At 46.6% G+C, this 17,787-nt stretch overlaps 1 protein-coding gene across 7 annotated transcripts in view; it reads left to right on the top strand.

The window, feature by feature from the left end:
- Positions 1-17,787, top strand: part of ebf3b (EBF transcription factor 3b) — a 65,508-nt gene that overhangs the window by 36,850 nt on the left and 10,871 nt on the right. For 3 of the 7 annotated variants that reach the window (XM_057046555.1, XM_057046558.1, XM_057046561.1), the window contains exons 7-10: positions 1,704-1,785; positions 3,684-3,825; positions 8,241-8,374; positions 8,494-8,620. In XM_057046555.1, the coding sequence (XP_056902535.1) occupies positions 1,704-1,785; positions 3,684-3,825; positions 8,241-8,374; positions 8,494-8,620 (485 nt within the window). The remainder of the gene's footprint in view (positions 1-1,703; positions 1,786-3,683; positions 3,826-8,240; positions 8,375-8,493; positions 8,621-17,787) is intronic. The other 4 variants (XM_057046557.1, XM_057046560.1, XM_057046556.1 and 1 more) reach the window with 2 other exon arrangements.

Here is a 17,787-nt window from a genome sequence, read left to right as displayed (position 1 = left end):
TATCTCTCTTTTATGAACTCAATGACTATGTATTCTCTCCCCTCTTACACACTTGTGTGTACAGTAGGCGCGCACGCACGAGGCCGCAGACGTGCACGCGCACCCTCGCCTTCCCCAATTTGTATGAGAGGCGACAGACAAATAAAAGTCGTATTTCAGGTCTGCTTTCCGCAGATGTCTGCTGCTCTACATTATGACTCTTTGGGGAAATAAAAACAGGGTCAGGGAATTAGAGTACATAATGGTCATTTTCATGATCAGCCAACAGATGCAACCCAAAAACAGAGTGAGCACAATCAAGCGAAATGCACTAATGACAAGTCAGGTTTTTTTACGGCCCCGCCACACACTGACAGGCAATCAGCATTCTGGCGTGGGTTAAAACGGGTTTTATTGATGCCAGAGCCAAAGCTCCTTGGATGTGGAGCGAAAATATTTTCTCACCTCTCCTCTCCCTCCCCGGCCCTCGGCGGAGCACAAGGTATAGGAGTCTATCGAAGATCGCTTCTAAATGACCAGTGCATGTGTTAATGTGGCCAGGGTTAGAAGGGTCATTTCAGACTCTGATTTATGGCCTGGCCGGGATCCCACCGGGCGAACGAGAAGACTTAAGTGTTGTGAAAACGTCCTCGCCGGCCACACAAGCCACTGTATTTAGCTGAATGAAATGGCCGTGCAATCTATGGTGCAATCTATGGTAATCCAATGAGCCACTGCGATTCTGTATACCAATGTGGTGTTACATTGGTAGCCAGAGTATTGCATGTTGTAATTCTAGTGCAACGTGATGAGAAACAAATATCGCGGCACGGTATTTATAATGAGACGAAGAAAGCAAAAGCGCAGCCGTGATTTGCTGGGAGAATTTGTAAAAACAAGGAGTCTATTTCATTGTTTATTCTGTGTGGGTGCGTGGGCTTCACACACCGGGCTGCATCTGACTTCCCTTCTCCCCCTCGCATTCTTGTTAATCTCACTTGTTTTAAACTTCTGCTTTTTTTCTTTTTGTTTTCATCTGCGATGCTGCATCTGATGCGCGCAGCTTTATCGACAGATTCTGTGTGACGATAGAAAATGCAGACGATGGCGGCGGCTTACGAACCGACCGAGCCCAGATCTCACTCAGACGTGACATTTGTTCAGAGACGATTAGCCAGGTTGTAATTTGTGGCATAATTGCCTCACCCACCCACAAGTGCATGGGTGTGTGTATGCGTTATGCGTCCGTGTGTGTGTGGCATACGGCGGTCCCAGGAGTGTCCGCCTAATTGCCTGACAGGACTATAAGTTTTGTGGCGCGCTCTCACCTTGTTAGGTCCTTTATCCCTGATGCTCTTCAAACAAGACCTGGTCACAGGTGGGCCTCATTTGCTTCCCTATTGAACAGGAGAACTTTAATTGCACAGGGGGTGTCCTGGGATTAAAGAGGTGGGTGGAATATCAAGTGACTTCCTGTATGTTAGTGGCAGATGGGTGTTGGGAAAGACCCATGAACTCAGGTGAGGCGACGAGATGACAAAGGCGGACGCTCCTGATTTCAGTGTCATAAGCGGGATAATTTTCAAACGCACAAATCTTCTTTTTCCACCTCTGTTGACGTATGAATGACTAAATGGTGGCTGTTTGATATTTAGAACTGAATTATAGCAGCGGTTTAGCTTTAGATTTAATCCTATTTTGCTTTCTTTTGTTATCTCTTTCAGATTCTTCCTAAAATTCTTCCTGAAGTGCAATCAGAACTGTCTGAAGAATGCAGGAAATCCACGGGACATGCGCAGATTCCAGGTAACTCCAGTGTACAAATGCACAAATACACGGCACAGTCGCATATGAAAGCACTGTGATTGGCACCAAGCGAGTCGACAACCAGAGGAACAGAGAGTGAGAAATCCTGTGCGCTCTGGACAGAATATTTATTAGGGAATACCATCTGACACAAATAAGGATGTAGGATTTAAGAGTGCCATCAATTGTGCTCCTGACAGTTTTCTGAGCTCAGCGCAGAGGGGAGGACGCTCCAACCACATGTAACAACAGTGTTAACTCAGGATCTGTCTGGCAGCGGAAACGCATACCTTCTTATACACACATATGCACAAGCACGCACACACTCACAGGCAGCCGCGCATATGGATGCATACCCTAGGAGCGCATATATTTGCTTTCTCTACATCCATCTCTCATTCTTCCCCACATATGAATGCACTTAAACCCGTGCATCTGCAGGACTCTGTATGACCAGTGGAAATCACCTTAAGCCATCTGAAAACCATCATTATTGTGGGCTGACAAAAGGCAGCAATTTACACTAAAAGGACATGACTGTTGAACACTTTTAGTGCTTCTCTAACTCGACGCCGTCTAGTGTGTCAGTTAGTCCCGACCCCTTTTCAGTCCATCTATCCACCCAACCAACCAACCAACCAAACAAATAAACAACTAACCAACCAACTAACCAACCAACCAACGGAGACATTTTTTACCCTCCAGGTCAAGATGAGATAGTCAGAGTTTAGTGTGATTTGTGATCATCGGTGTAGTTACAAAATCCAAAGTGGTGGTGGTGGTGGTGGTGGGGGCGCCCTGTGATAGACACACAAGTCAATATCCTCCAGGAAGGAAGCCCAGACATGAAACAGAAAAGACAGGGTGTCCCCTCCTGATGTCACCACTATTAGACCTCCTCTGGCTTCTCAAATCTTCCCTCGGGGTGAATGTGGACTGATGCATGACAGCCACCGAGGGCTTTCACCCCTCAAAACAAGAAAGAAGAAAACTGAAGCCAAGCTCTTTTTGTGAAAGTAAAATACACATAAATATGTCTCCAACAACAAGATCTGGATTTTTATTAATGTCCATGCTCATCCTGAGAGTTTGGTCCAACAGTTAGCATGTGGTTTTCCCCTAAATAGGTTTCCCAGATGCTCCGACATAGGTGTTTCAATAGCCAAAGTTGTGTATTCTGCATGCCTTCCACTCCACTTATTACCCCCAAAAACCAGCTGGAGGCCAGAAAGGGCCCAATCCATCATCCTTCGCTTGGCCCAGCACTGAACCTGCTCATAAGAATGGAGCTCTTTCACTTCCCCCTCTCTCTCCTTACACCCCCACCCTTCCCATAACTAGAAAAAAAGGGAGAGCGAGAGAGAGCCCCCTAAATTCCACTGCTACTCCGAGGTCACTCACCGGCGAAGCAAACCTGAGAGGGGCTCTCTGTTTCCGGCTCAAAAAACACTTTGGCTATTCACATGTGGCTCCGTGTTTGGAGATGTGGTAGCCAAAAAACAACAACAAAAATAAGCATTATGAAATATGGAGTGTGGCTTGGAATCCGATCCCAGTAAAATGTCGGTTGAGTGATGGGATGGAGCACGGTTGAGTTGCTAATGACTCCAGTAATATTTTAAAAGGGAGGCCTTCCACCCTCAAATAGATGGACGAGCTGATCAATAATTTTGAGCTTCGGCTCTGATGACAGTTGGTAGAGTGGGTAAACGGAAATGGAATTTTAGTGATTGAAAAGTCAATTAGGCATGCAGAAACGCAAGACGCTAAAAAGCGTTAAAGAAAAACGGCCACGAGGCGAAGGTAAGGCGGTCTGTCCGGTCTGTCCGTATGCCCTGATGCCTGTTCTTCTGTTTCTCGTTAATTAATGACACGCTTCACTCTCATTCCCGTTGCAGGTTGTCGTATCGACGACCGTCAACGTTGACGGCCATGTCTTGGCTGTTTCCGACAACATGTTTGTACATAACAATTCCAAGCATGGGCGAAGGGCTCGCAGACTCGACCCTTCAGAAGGTACGCCTCCTTATCTGGAGAATGGTAGGCACATTTTTTGCATCTTATAATTTGCTGCACTCCTTTTCCCCCCCTCATCGTTTCTTTCCGTCACCCACCCATCATCCTGCAGTCACCCACCTAGTTGTTCCTAGTTCCTACGAAACATCTGGCCCTCCATCACGTTCACTTTTATTACTTTTTAATTTGCTTTTTTTTTTGCCTCCATACTTGTTATTGTGGCTTGACTGGAAATTAGAGGTATCAATCTTTATTTATCATTCCGATATCTCGGGATAAGAAATCACAATTAAAAAATGTTCCGCCACTTTCAGCCTCCTAATGCACCTACATTTGTCCTAAAAGCCCATGCGAAACATGATCAAATTGCTTAAGAATTTGGCTGTGAGCTCAATTTCCTGTCATTGGGTTCTGCCGATTTAGCTGTGAGAGAGTGAAACGGCGGAGGAAGGAGAGAGAAAGAAGGGTGTGTGTGTGTTGGAGGGCGGAGGGGGGGAAAGGGGCTATGAGAAAAACAGAACTTACTGTTTTTCTTCCAACTGATTCCATATGATAGACTGATTGCCTGCTCAGCCAAGAGAGAGAGAAGAAGGACCACCAAACCATGGGAAATCTAAAAAGTAAAATGCACTTAACATAACCTTCTGACCCTCGCGGCCTCCACACGCAGCTGACTCTAAAGTTTGCAAGAAAGGGGAAAAAAAAGAAAAGAAAAGGAGAGAACTGACTTGGAACAACTGTGCAAATTGCTTATCTTCCGATTTGAGGAGCCAATTATAACTGGGCAAACAGTTTATATACACCACTGACTAAAGCTGGCTTCTCTACACATTAATGGGCATTAATGGTTCTATCACCAAAAGCAAATGTAATGTTTAATACAACAACTACTAATAAAAAAGTCCTGACAATTAATATATCTCAGTGCTCTCTGGTCCTAGTGGGGGGAAAGCTAATCTATTTGTTTTTGTCTTTATTAATGACTCCTATACTGGAGAACAAAATCAAATAATTAAAGTCCTGCCCGGAGCACCAAAGTCATTATGTTCGCTGACGTTCTGTTTGTGTGTTTCACGTTTATGACACGATAGGTGTGGATCGCCTAGCAACCGGTTTCTTAATGAGAGGAGCAATTAAAGAGGTTGAGCCCTCGCCTCCATGTTTCCACACTCCCACGGGACCGCATGTGTTGTCTATGCGTGCGTGCATGTGCGTGGGTGTGTGTGTGTGTGTCTGAGAGTGTATGTTCTTTACAGGTTACCCCCAACCCACCCTGTTTTCTTCCTCCCTTCAGTACACTCTTCAAAGCAGCAGAGTAACGCCCCGTAAAGCAAGAAAAGACGCTACTGTCAACCACCCAGTTGCACATGTCCTCGTCTAATAACTAAAATACATCTCAGAAGTTGCCTTTTTATTTTTTTCTTAGCTCAAACTAATTTGATATACATCAGCAATGGCCACTGGTGTTGCTGGACGTCTAACGATGAGCAATGTGACACATCTGAAACGGAGATCCTGTTCATGAAGTGTAACTTCAGTCACAACCTCCGCCCGGCTCTGACAACTAGCAGGCAGACAGACAGCGTGCTTCAAATTAGCAACACATTCTTCCCCGCAAGTTCACTGGGCGAGAAGTCTCAGACGTGCAGCTGGCTGAAGCCGAGAAGCGTCGCTTCCACCGCTCGCCTCGCATTGATCAAGAGGTGCTGCCCCCTACTGTTTCAGAACTGGGACAGCAAGTAGATGACAGGCTGAACCTCACAAAGAGGCATTTTTGTTCACTTGTGCGTACTGTCGCACAACAAGCACATTATGCATTCAGACATGAATGTGCTTTGTGGTTGGCTGTCACTCAAACATGTATAGATTCAGGCTCAAAGGTGCATAAACATGCTCACAAATAGCTGTCACCCCACTCGCACACAGACACACACACAGCCGCAGCAGCAGTGACACTTCCAAATTCAGTTTCTTTTCCTCCTTTCCATTCTCTCGTCCCCTCACGCAGACACACACGAGCTCCTTGGTTGTGTTTCACCATGACAGAGCCCCAGACAATATAGAAGAGTCGCCACAGAGCCTGCAGCGCCCGCCTCATTTGCATGCCAAGTGGCTGTAATGCTGTTAGGGTTTATGCAATAAAGACAAGTGAATCCAGACTGCTGGGTGTAAAAGGAAGAAAGCGAGGGAACGATGGAGGAAGAGGGGCAAAGCAGAGGAGGGAAGGAGAAAGAGAAGGAGAGAGTGTAAGAGAGAGGTTGAGAGGAGCAGAGGAGGAGAGGGAGAGAGAGTCAAAGGGAACAGATGGCCCAGGGAGAGGTAAAAGGTATAATCCCATCAGCTGCACTATCAACCGACCATCTGGACATCCCACAGCACAATTACAACACATTTCAGCAGGCAGAACAAAGGACGGCTTCTTGGGGCCACATCAGACCTGTTTGAGTATCACAATACTAGAGCCGGGACCTCCTCTGCTCAGATCTTGGATCAGTTTTGACGTCCTCTACGCCTAACCTCAACGCCAGATAGGGGAAAATGAAGATCGAATCATGAACACGCTGCCGTGGGGGTCATTGGACTGCACCCCCCCCCCTCAACCCCCCTCCCCTGAACCGTGCGTGAACTCAGAAGATGGGATTTTCAACAGTTACACGAAGTTTGTAAAGGTTTAGTGACGCAACACTCGCTCTTTGCGTCCTCATCCGTCTGCTCCTTGTGATGCCCATCATCTGCTGGGGGGGGGCACCGTGCGTGTCTGTCATCAGATCGCCTGTGCTGACTGTGTAATCCACTTCGCCACGGTCCCCATTCAGCACATGCTCCCCTCTCTGCCTGTGCATTGAGACGTATGCAAATTTTTCGAGGCAGAAGGATGGACGGCTTAGGGCCTCAGTCGCTGCCTCTCCATGGGTCCTTCTGTGTGTGGGAGGGGGCGCTGGGATTTCCGAGGTGGTGCGTCTGCGTTTGTGTGTGCGTGCGTTTGTGCGTGCCTGTTGTATGTAAAGGCTGCAGCTGCCCCCCGACAGTCACCGTCACCATCAGGCCCTCTTTTTTTTTTTTGCCTCCTCCCCCCTCCTGCAAACCCGCCCCCCCCCCCATCCCCAAAGTCAATTTGTTTACAGTAATTTTGAAGGGTGAATTATTTGCTGTAATCGTCCGCACTGATGAAGGTCAGGCCCTTAGAGGGGGCCCGGCATGCCCATAGAGGGTTGGTCCTCTTTCAGATGCTCCGCTTCGCAATTAAGGAAAGCAAATGTCACTCCTCCAGGCCTCACAAATGAAAATCTGTACGAGGTGATTAGCATGAAGTCAACAGCGCCTGTTAAAGTCAGATTCCCTGTAGTACCGATGTGTGTGTGCACTTTATGGGCAGGAGAGAGAGCAAACATGACCTGAACAGACCCAACAGCAAGGCAAACAAAGGGAGATGTCTTGTCTGGGGTGATCCATACAACAATGGCTGAGTGTGATTTACTTACTGGATGGAAAGGATAATAGAGGTTTACAACTGAGCTTGTATGGAAAAGAAGAGAACTGGCTGAAATAGTTAAATAGGGGAGGAAATAAACACGCAGAATTCACTGTGCGTTAAAGGATATTGATGGAAATAGATTAAATTTGATATTTCTATTTTATGGCCGACTGTCACGCCGTTGCTGCTGTAAACACGGTGTTGCGTTGAACACCATATTAAGGTAATGCATCAAATGACAGCGAATGTGAGGCGCCAGATCTCTCAAATTAGATTATAATAACAACTCGGACTGTTGATGAATGACAGGGCAACAACGCAGAAGTCATGCCAGATGAAAAGCACCGTAATAAACAATATGAAATGGATCAAATCGATCACAAAAAGAGAGCAAGAAAAAAAATATACAAACTCTTTTTGAATAATTCATGAGTGCATTTGGCGTTATGAAACCTGAGCCAACACTCGCTGTACTACATATGCAGAACAAAGGTAATGAAATAAGGTGAAGCCGTAAAGCTTTAGCTTGTCATTTCCACTTTAACAGCCTGTATTCTTGACTCATTTGAGATGTGTTCAACTTTGAAATTCTTACTGTACATGCGGCTGCATGCTTAATCAATTCTGATCGCTACATTTTGCCCTGACACATAATTTGCTCCATCAAATCATTTTCCTGGCGAGCCCAGCATTTAGCCTTTGTGAAGTGGACCATTTGAAGGGTCTGCTTAACTACACCACTCCAGCGCACTGATAAATGATTTTGATTCTCGGGCCTTAAAGGACAAATCCATCATTTTCTTTTTTTTTTTTTTCCGGAGGCAATTTCCATGATATGTCTTTGTGAGAGACAAGGAGGGCTGAACACAGAGGTGATGCAGTAATGTGTCTTAGGGGAAAGAGACATGAGCTTGACAATTGAAGCTCAGATGCTGAATTTGCTCTTCTCTTTGTCTTGGATAAGCAGCCACCCCGTGCATCAAGGCTATCAGCCCAAGCGAGGGATGGACCACTGGTGGAGCCACTGTCATCATCATAGGAGACAACTTCTTTGACGGGCTACAAGTTGTGTTTGGCACCATGCTCGTATGGAGCGAGGTATGATACTGTTTGATTAGCATTAGCAATCATCTGGTTTTCTGTTATTACAAAACACAGCGTCATGTTTTGTTATTACTGAATTACTGACCATTTCTTATCCTTTCTCGTCAACCCAGCTGATAACTCCTCACGCCATCCGGGTCCAGACTCCCCCTCGGCACATCCCTGGTGTTGTGGAAGTCACGCTGTCCTACAAGTCCAAGCAGTTCTGCAAAGGTGCCCCTGGGAGATTTGTCTACACTGGTGAGTTGAAACCTCTTTCTCACACCCTCTCTTGTTTCCTTGCTCTTATCCTGTTGCTGCCCTTCTCGCTGTCTCTAGACGGTGCCTGTAGACCCGAGTCTACACACTAATAATGACCTAATCACTGTCCTGTGTTAAAAGTTAAACATGTGAAAGCTGCGCTGCTAGCTAAAAACTTCTCTTTTTAAAAAAGGGGAACCTAAAAATGTAACTTGATCCCTCTCTGACCCGCCATCATATCAGGGTGCTGCCAAGCTCTGTTAAACTCAAGCTGTCAGGATCACTCATTCTGTCAATTCTCTTTATCTGCCTGCTCATGAGACAGGATAACGCCCCGCTAATTTGCTGATTTTGTAAGGCAAAATGTGATTTCATTCTTTTTTTCCTGAATCAGATGAGAAACATAATATCCAAGTTAAGTGCATGAGCGAGTCCGAAGGTATTCTCATGTGTCCTTAATATGAATTCATCAGAGAAAAGTATGCAAAGAAACAACAGGGGGGTGTGGGGGGGTATGAGAGGGAAACGTGTGTGAGTCACACTGTAAGTAAAGAATCTGATTATCGTGGCAAACAGGAGGAAGTGGTGGTCTTATCTGTCATCATTGGCGAGGAGACAGAGGTTGTGGGGGTCAGAACCTGTCTGACCTGGAAGCCTCTGTCTGTTCTAACTCTGATGGGCAGACCGAAACAGGGGCGCGTCAGAGCGCTCTCACTTCCCCCAGCACCCCCGGTCTCCGGCACAACCGTGGCCTTGAGCTCAGCAGAATTGCAAAGTGGGGTCTGGAACACCCTTCAACCCCCCCGCCACCCCTGTCCAGACCCCTCCAATCCTGGTGCAGCTGTTTCTCATCAAGTCGCTCCCCCAACCACCTCTCCCTTACTCCACAAACCACCACCGCTACCACCCCCATCCATCCGTCCCCTTCTCCTCCAACCGTGCAGTCTGGCCAAGCTCTCCTGCATTTAACCTCCCTAGCAGGAGTGGAGCAGAGGCCAACAAGGCACCAAGATAATGAAACAGGAGAGCAGTGGCCACGTAAGGGCACGCCAGTCTGTTTGTGTGAGAGTCAGCACGGAAAGTGCACGTGGGCGTGTGTGCACATGTGCACATGTGTTTCTGCACAGCCTCGAGAAGGTGTATAAGTTAAGACATTAATGGCTTCTATAGCACCCTGGTGAAAGTGCCAGGTCCCTTAAGAACAGACCCCATTAGTCACAGAGGCTAAGCGGATTGGGATGATTACCATCAGGTTTTACTGGGGAAATGTGTCCCCGTCTCTCCGTCTTTGTTGCACCCCCACCTCCATTCCTCCTCTCCGTCTTCCCCGGGTTCCTACTCACTTCCAGTTAGTATAAAGATACAATTACCCCTGGAGGCAACGGTGGTGCAATTGATTAGTGCGCTGAATTAAAAGAGAAAGTCACCAATAGACAGGTCCAGTTCCTCTGCTCTGCTATTCCCCATGTGGCTCACCCTGATTGTACAAAGGTTTGACGCCTGAGAGAATGCGCCGGTTAAAGAGTGCGGAACGCACGCCGTTAGAACAAGGCATCACTGACTCCATATGGACAATAATTGCCAGGTAAAAGGATGTTAGCTACTTCTCTAAAAGCTCAATTGGCAGACATCCTTGCGCGCATGTGAGTCGATCGCGTATTTAAGCGTGAAACACCTCATTTCAAAGCGTAGCTTTCCTACGTTACCCCACGTTAAAATGGATTGCGCTGCACAAGCAAATGGGTTTGACATGACCCGGAGTTACAATAGCAAATTACCTTCGCTAGAAAGGGCATATGTGGTGACACGGTGCTGATTAAATGGCACAAAATGTTCTGTCATTCCGGAGACATGCAAATCAAAGGTCTGGTTATCAAAGCGCGCGTCTTCAAGCATGACCGGGGAGCACGGCTGCAGAGAAATGTCTCTTTTTGACATTTTCTTCTCCGTCATGTTGACTCTTCTTGCACCATCACCCTAATTGTGGAGATTTAACTCGCTCAATTTAAGAAATTATCACAAATTACCGAGAGCCAACATAGAGAAGAGTCCAGCCAATTCGAACAGCAGCAGAACACGTCCTCACTCGGGTTAGTACCCTGGAAGCGTTCCAAAACTCACAATCCATTCTCAGAAAGGGAGCACCCTGTAGTGTGTGTCAAATAATACCATTGGCATTGACTATTCAATGTTTAAAACACTAATGAGACAAGCAGACATACTATATAAAACTTTAGCAGACTGGGTTACAGCGTGTATTTCCGCTCTTTAATTGGTACTTTTTAAAGGAATGAAATGTTGGTCGGGCTTTTCTACGTTACAGAACACACATTTGACCCTCTATCATTAAGCTCTCCCTTAGAGTTGGCCAGCTTGTCCTCTGACTAATCCATGTATTGGTTATCCATTGGTCCAACTGTCAGCAAGGTTGTAGAAAATCAAAAGGAGAAAGTCCTGGCTGTACCTGAGGTCAATACTATATTATACTTTCCACTTATTAAACCCTGCACACTGCACATGCTGGTTTGATCAGACATTTCTCAAACAAAAAGCCTCAATTTTCAGCCCCATTTACAGCATCTTAACCTTTTCGCTTTATAGCTTCATTCCTGTTTGGAAAGAGTGCATCATAAATAAAAACTTTGACTGCACAACGTCTCCAATCTAAACTCCTAATTGCATTAGAGCTTTTGGTTTTCTATCCCGGCTAAGTTTTCGGGAGAGCTCCCCTCCAGGGGGAAACGGTGCAGGCCCCTGGTAATATGGTTCTGCAAGCAGTCCTAACACACTCAGTCACTATTTATCCTAATCAGTGACATCCACATAACCAGGATTGCTTAAAATGAGCCCCTTCCGCGCCCCAGAAAACGCACATTTACCGGGACCCCATTTGTCATGGGTAAATTGAGGGTCAGTAAACTTCGCCTGTATCCTCCAGTGGGGATCCAGGACATGCATCATAACGTTAGGAGAGAATGATTGGCGAAGGCGAGCTGTCACACATTTGTCAGGGGGAAGGGAACATTATTTGCTAATTTCCCAAGCTGGGCACTGACAGGGTGCTTCGTCTTCAGACCTTTGGTGACCGGCAGGGCTTCCCAGCTATTAGTACAAGTCAAGCGTTTTTTTTTCTTCCCTTTCACTGTAAAGCGGCAGCAATAAGAGCCATTCATTCGACCTCACAAGATCATAGCGCAGTGGTGAAGCAGTGGACGCCCCATACGGTGCACCTGCTTTTGCCTTCGTTGAGGCCAGACAGCCTTGAGGGCTGATGGATCACAAACTTTCCTCGTCAAGGTGACGCTATTGACTCCACTGCACCAAAATCTGACAAAATGGGTATGAAGCAGTCATTCATCAACATAAGGACAAAGGGGTCATGTGTGCTTCACTCAATACTCCCGGAGATCAAGAAATGTCAGCCCTGCGAGGGATGGAAAAGGAAGATGTTCTCTGTAGTTAAGCAGGAACTACAATATATAATGGGCCAATCGATCACAACCAACTTTTAATGAAGCGAATTACAGATATAAATAGTGATTCCACCTTCTCAATTCCAAATTTAACCTCACTTCCTGCTGTAGTCTTAGAAAAAGGAACAGCATGTAATGTAGTCTGAAAACCCCCCAAAGCCGATAAACAAATGGAGACAACTTTATCAGACCACATCAGATAGGACCCTTTGCTGTTCAGCTCGTGACTCAGGCCCGTCCGTGCCCTCCTCTCCGCCCAACCGTCACTTTGAAGTCGCAGAGCGAGAGGCCGATCAGATGGACTGCTTCCTTTTCATTTCCGATCCGGCAGGGTTGGGTTTGGTGGCTGCTCAGTTCTGGGGTGTGGCCAACAGCCAAGATATGCTATAATCAAAGGCATCCAGGGCGGCATGTAAACAGATCAACTTGAGAAGAGGAAACATTAAATACCGTACGTTACGTAAGAATGCCACAGTCTCGGCTGCTGAATCCTGCACCCATAAGAGCTTCATTTTGAGACGTTTTTAGGTAAATCGCATAGAAATTTCCCCACAGGAATTCCCCCCACAGGATAAAAACACACGAGCCCCTGGTTAGCTGGGTTGTACCTCATTGGTAGAAGGGTTTTAACACATGTCAAAGCATGTTATCCGCTAGTCGTGTCCACATACCTGCCTGTCTCATTACAAACTCTGGTATTTAGCATCAGCTCTGCAGGAGTGGACTTGACGCCGGGTGCCAAGTTATCCACTACTGGTTTGAAGGCCTCGCGAGCTTGTGCGTAGCGTGACAAGGTTCCACGGAGGAAGGTCCTTGTGTCCAATTAGAGGGTTGATGTGACACGTGCAAGCACTCCCCTACTGTCAGGCAGCTTGTCAGGTAGGCTTTGAGACGCACGCGGTGGCATTATTCCACAGCGTGTTATCAGCAAGTGACCTGTGAAATCCAGCTCTGGGAAATTGATTGAAATAAGCACTTGCAGTTGGGCATGTGTTTTCCCCATCACGCCTCTCGGTGAAACACAGAGGGGTTATCTTTCAAAAGGAAAAAAAAATAAAATGAAAGTATGGGTGTGTTTTTCCTTGCAGTGAGGATGGCACTCATTGATTTATTTTTTAATTGGACCCACTTTTTGTCCCACCGTATCGTTAGAGGTCTGTTTGTAATGGCTCTTAAAATGGATTGTCCTCACCGAGCCACGGCATCAGTTTTCCGTCGGAGGAAAGATAGACAGAAAAGGCAGGGGGGAAGAGGGGGGGGGTGCTTGATAGACGAGGATCTCTCCCCTCCTCCTCCTCTTTTTTCCGCCTCCTCCTCTTCTTGCCCCATTTTCAGCATGATCCACACCCGACGGGCTTTAAAAGGACCCCGCTCCCTCCTCCCATGCCTGCGCCTCCTTACGCTGCCGCGTTTTGATTGAAATTCATCGGCAAGTTTATTGAGAAATGAATGAGGGAGGCAGCGAAGTATTGACTTTGAGAGGAAAACACAACTCATCTTGAATGAGGGGGAAAACGCGGCCGTAATTTAGCCGCCATCGATCTGAGCCCCGTCCATGTATTGATCTTCATTTTACAATATTAATTTGCGCCAGCAATCAGCTGTGAAGGGAACCCATTTGATTTCTGTTGGCCGGTAATGTGTGAAAGTCCACCGCTGTCCTCAGAGAAGTGGCACACATACTTGAGATGTCATCTAAGAGGATTGAACAGGTGTCTCTGGCCATTTTTAATAACACAACCGATATGAAGAGAGCCTGAAATTATGGATGTGCAATCTGTAACACTGCTCCCTTTTAACCGTGTTAATTACATTTTATCTGTTGCAGGAGCAATATCTGCTGGAGACTGTAACTCTCCAGGATTTTTTTTTTCTCCATCTGTATTGGCTCAAAGTTCATGAAATTTCAATGAACATTGATCTGTCTCCATTGATTTATCCTAACTGCAGATCTTTGAAATTTTAATTTCCTGTTCATCTCAAGACTGCTGGAGATGGAATCACTCAGTGATAACTGGCGGCAGTGGATGGAGATGATATGGTCAGTGTTAAAACAGATGAGGTTTGCTCTGCGTGGGTTTGCTGTGACAATTCCAATCTGGTTTGGCTTGGATTTTCCTCTACGTGCATGCACTCTCTCTATCTTCTCAACAAATGGAAGATGCTCTGACTATAGTGTGAAGCAGCATGCCGGTCTTTGGATGGTAACTATCTAAATTCCACCCTTCTAAGTGACTCTGAGTGGCACCCTTTACTTATGTCCCGCTGCAGATGGCTAAATATCAATCCCTGTTGGTGTTCTTCCATCAAAGAGACAGGTCCCGGGGAGGCTTCAGTCAGACACTTTGACAAGTCACAAATGCAATAACACGTGAATGAACTTCTTCCTGTGCTGTTTATCTGCCCCCCCCCACTTCCAACTCCCACTCCACCTCTAATTTGTGTTAAGGGGGAAGAAAAAAATAACTGTTCAATGGTGTAGGAGGAGTGGAGATAAGCTCGAAGCAGTTAAGTATAATTAGCGAAAGTAATAGCTGGCAAATGGCAACAAGGCTAGGTTTTTATCTCCTGGAAAGATAGAGTTATCGTAATAAGCTGTAATGGCTGGCAGGAATGCTAGCACTCCGTGCAAGCCTCCATTGAGGCTCACTGACTTAACAAGGAACAATTTCCCTTAAATTTACTGCTTTGCTCAAACATTTCCCTATGTTTATACCTTTATAGTGTAAGTCAACGCACAGTGTTCAATCCGCTTCCATATAGATCGAGGGCACGCACTGGTTTATTGCCATGTAAGCACTTCTGGCTGCCAACGTCGGCCATGTTACACTGTTCCTGCAGAGCGGTTACTCGTGTCCTATTTCCAGAGAACATGGAGAAGGAGCAGCGCACCAGTCAGATGCCATGTACACTCCATCCACTCTACATTTTAAGTGAAGTGGCGAGCTGAGGCACCTAAAAGAGCTCTCAGAGAAAATGTTTTTGCGGTTTTCGAAGGAGGAAGGCAGATTAAGGCATCAGATCAGAATAAGATCGGGAAGTGCGCATTCCAGGCAGCAGAAATTCCACTGAAATCCTGCCAGGAGTACTTGTGCATATGTGATATATTCAAAATTGGAAATGATATGGCCACAGCTGCACACCGAGTCATGCATTCCATTCGCTCATATTCAGAAACATGATCATTGACTCTGTAGAGTGAGAAAACATCTAAAATATCTACCTTGGATAAAGTCTTCTCTCTCTCTTTCTTACATTAATAATTATATTTGCTGGTACTTTATTGAATTTTTGAAATTCTCTTGACTCCAGAAAACAATGAAAGGAGAAAATCCACACTGAGTCTGTACGTTTACCACAGGCAGGCAGAAAATATCGGCCTTAATTAATTGAACATGCAATCTGTCTGCATCTAAATGGAAAATGAGTGAAAATTAAAATTCTATTGGTCCATAATGTTCACCACCCGCCCCCCCACCCTTTGTCCGCGTACTCTTCATCTCTCCTGCAAAGTATTCAAATGCGAGCCCTGCCTTACCTCCCTGTGTCTCTTTTTCTCTAATTATCCGTGAGGTCAGTAAGCAAAATGGGGAAGAAGCCAGGAGATCAATACAAATTATCCCTGAGCAAACCAGTGCTGACAGTTTGAATTGCAGCATATGTTTACCCAAAATCAGGCAATTTATCTTAATATCAGGCGAGTAATGCAGCAGGGGTGAGAGGTCACACAATCTCTCCACCTCATAATTACCCGCCTCTAAAACAGGAAAGTGGTATTGATTGGCCGTGAGCCGGGAAGCGGGCGTGACTGGAACGTGCCAGTGACCCCCCCCCCCCCCCCTCCATCCTGCCACAACCTACTTCCCCCAACCTTCCTCAGTCCCTCCTCCCCTTGACTAGACTCCCCACCCTGCACAGGATTTATGGGATATGTGTGGAGGGTCTCATGTTTCCCCGCAGTAACTGTGAATCCTCACAGAATGGGCAAAGGAGGGGGGCCGTGCTCTTTATGCACCCCCCCTTTTACTTCCCTTGGCGCAAACACCCCCCCCCCCCCCTTCCCCATATTGTGTTGGAAGGACAAGGAGGGCCAAACTAAATTTGGCATGCATGGAGTCGCACAAGGGCAGGTCAGAGCCAGATTGGATTGTTACATCTTAAGAAGAGAAACTTTATGACAGAGTGTGAAGTTGGAACATAAGAATACAAAAAAAACCAGTGTGTGTGTGTGTGTGCTTGTGTCAACGTGTGTGGGATAGGAAAAACTAAGAGGAACAGTCCCAATGAGTCTTGTAAGTGCTCAGCAGATGAAAGAAAATCTTTTGCTGTGGAAAGAAAAAAAAAATGGGATATGAATACAGACATAACACATTTATTCTCCGGATTCAATATAAGTGCTCAGTATACATCATCAGCAGCTCTTACAGGATTATTGACATTGTCTGTGTCTGTCTGCGCCAGCGTACATGCGGCGACTACAAAACTGTCAACTCATCAACTGACAGCACCGTTTAGCACTAATGCAAGTCTCCATCAGCTGTCAAAAGCATTTGCATGAAATCAATAGCAGATGGCGGCCTGTGTCACCAATTTCATTACGCCGGGGTTGTTACAAAGATCATCTCCATGATAGATGAGACGGCAACACGTCTGCATGTGGAGATCACGCCTGATGTTTGCGACTGCCCAACGCTGACACCCAGTTAAATTGTTTTGCAAGCTGCACAAACCGCTGATAAAATTCGGCGCGGGCCCTTATTGATCTCCAGAGGACGCCCCCGCCCTCCAAACCGCATTCATCGCCAGTCTTAGGGCCGCCTTTACAGTAGAGCATCATTATCATCAGAAAGGTCCCATCAAATAGAAGAGCCCTCTCGACCCGGGTCTGGTCCGGTACTGTACGTCTCTCCGGCTGTGTTCCCAACATGCCTGGCGGGTTGTGGAGGCCCCAGCTGAAGCAGAGGACAGGAGAGCATGATGTATCACCCTGAGAGGGCCCACTGACAGCCTCTGATGATGGATGGCCTGATTATGGAGTGCTTTTTACACATACACAATTTACATCACACTGAGCAGCGGGGTCTGGAGCGGCTGCTGTGCACGCACACCCTCTCGGCTGGGCACACCCGCTCACACACATATGCACGCATGCCGGTGTGTGTCAACACGCACAGTGTCGCCAGAGTGCATAGATGAGGGCGGGGGGAGTGGAAATAACAAAAGAAAAGGGGTAAATTCTTTGCTACAGCCTTGTCATGTATGATCAATAAGCCCGATCAATCCTTTATTAAGGAGAAGATGGCATTCCAACGCAATCCCAGGCCGACCTTTGTCATTTATGGACACATGATGACATGTCAAATCAGATTTCGAGCAGTACCTGTGCACGCTGAAGTTTAGTCATGTGTGTCCGGCGACCACCGCTGAACAGCAGCGCGGCGGAGCTGGATCCTTGCTATCGATTAGCACCCCACATTGTCCACGCTTCAATACATAATTGCTCCATTTGATCCCCGGGTTGGCAGTTACTCTCCAGGCGTTGGCAAAAGCGGTGCACGTGTTAGAACATGTCTGCGATTCTTATGCATGCATGCATGAGTGGACACGTGTGTTTGAAGATGAAAAGGAACAAAAGAGGGGAGGGGGGAGAGCAAGAAACCTAAATGTTCATTTTCTTGCCGCGACTCCCTGGCT

The sequence above is a fragment of the Takifugu flavidus genome, chromosome 11 (genome assembly GCF_003711565.1).
Source record: "Takifugu flavidus isolate HTHZ2018 chromosome 11, ASM371156v2, whole genome shotgun sequence".
NCBI lineage: Eukaryota > Metazoa > Chordata > Actinopteri > Tetraodontiformes > Tetraodontidae > Takifugu > Takifugu flavidus.
The sequence above is the reverse complement of the archived record's forward strand: the minus strand, read 5'-3'. Positions and strand labels throughout refer to the sequence as shown.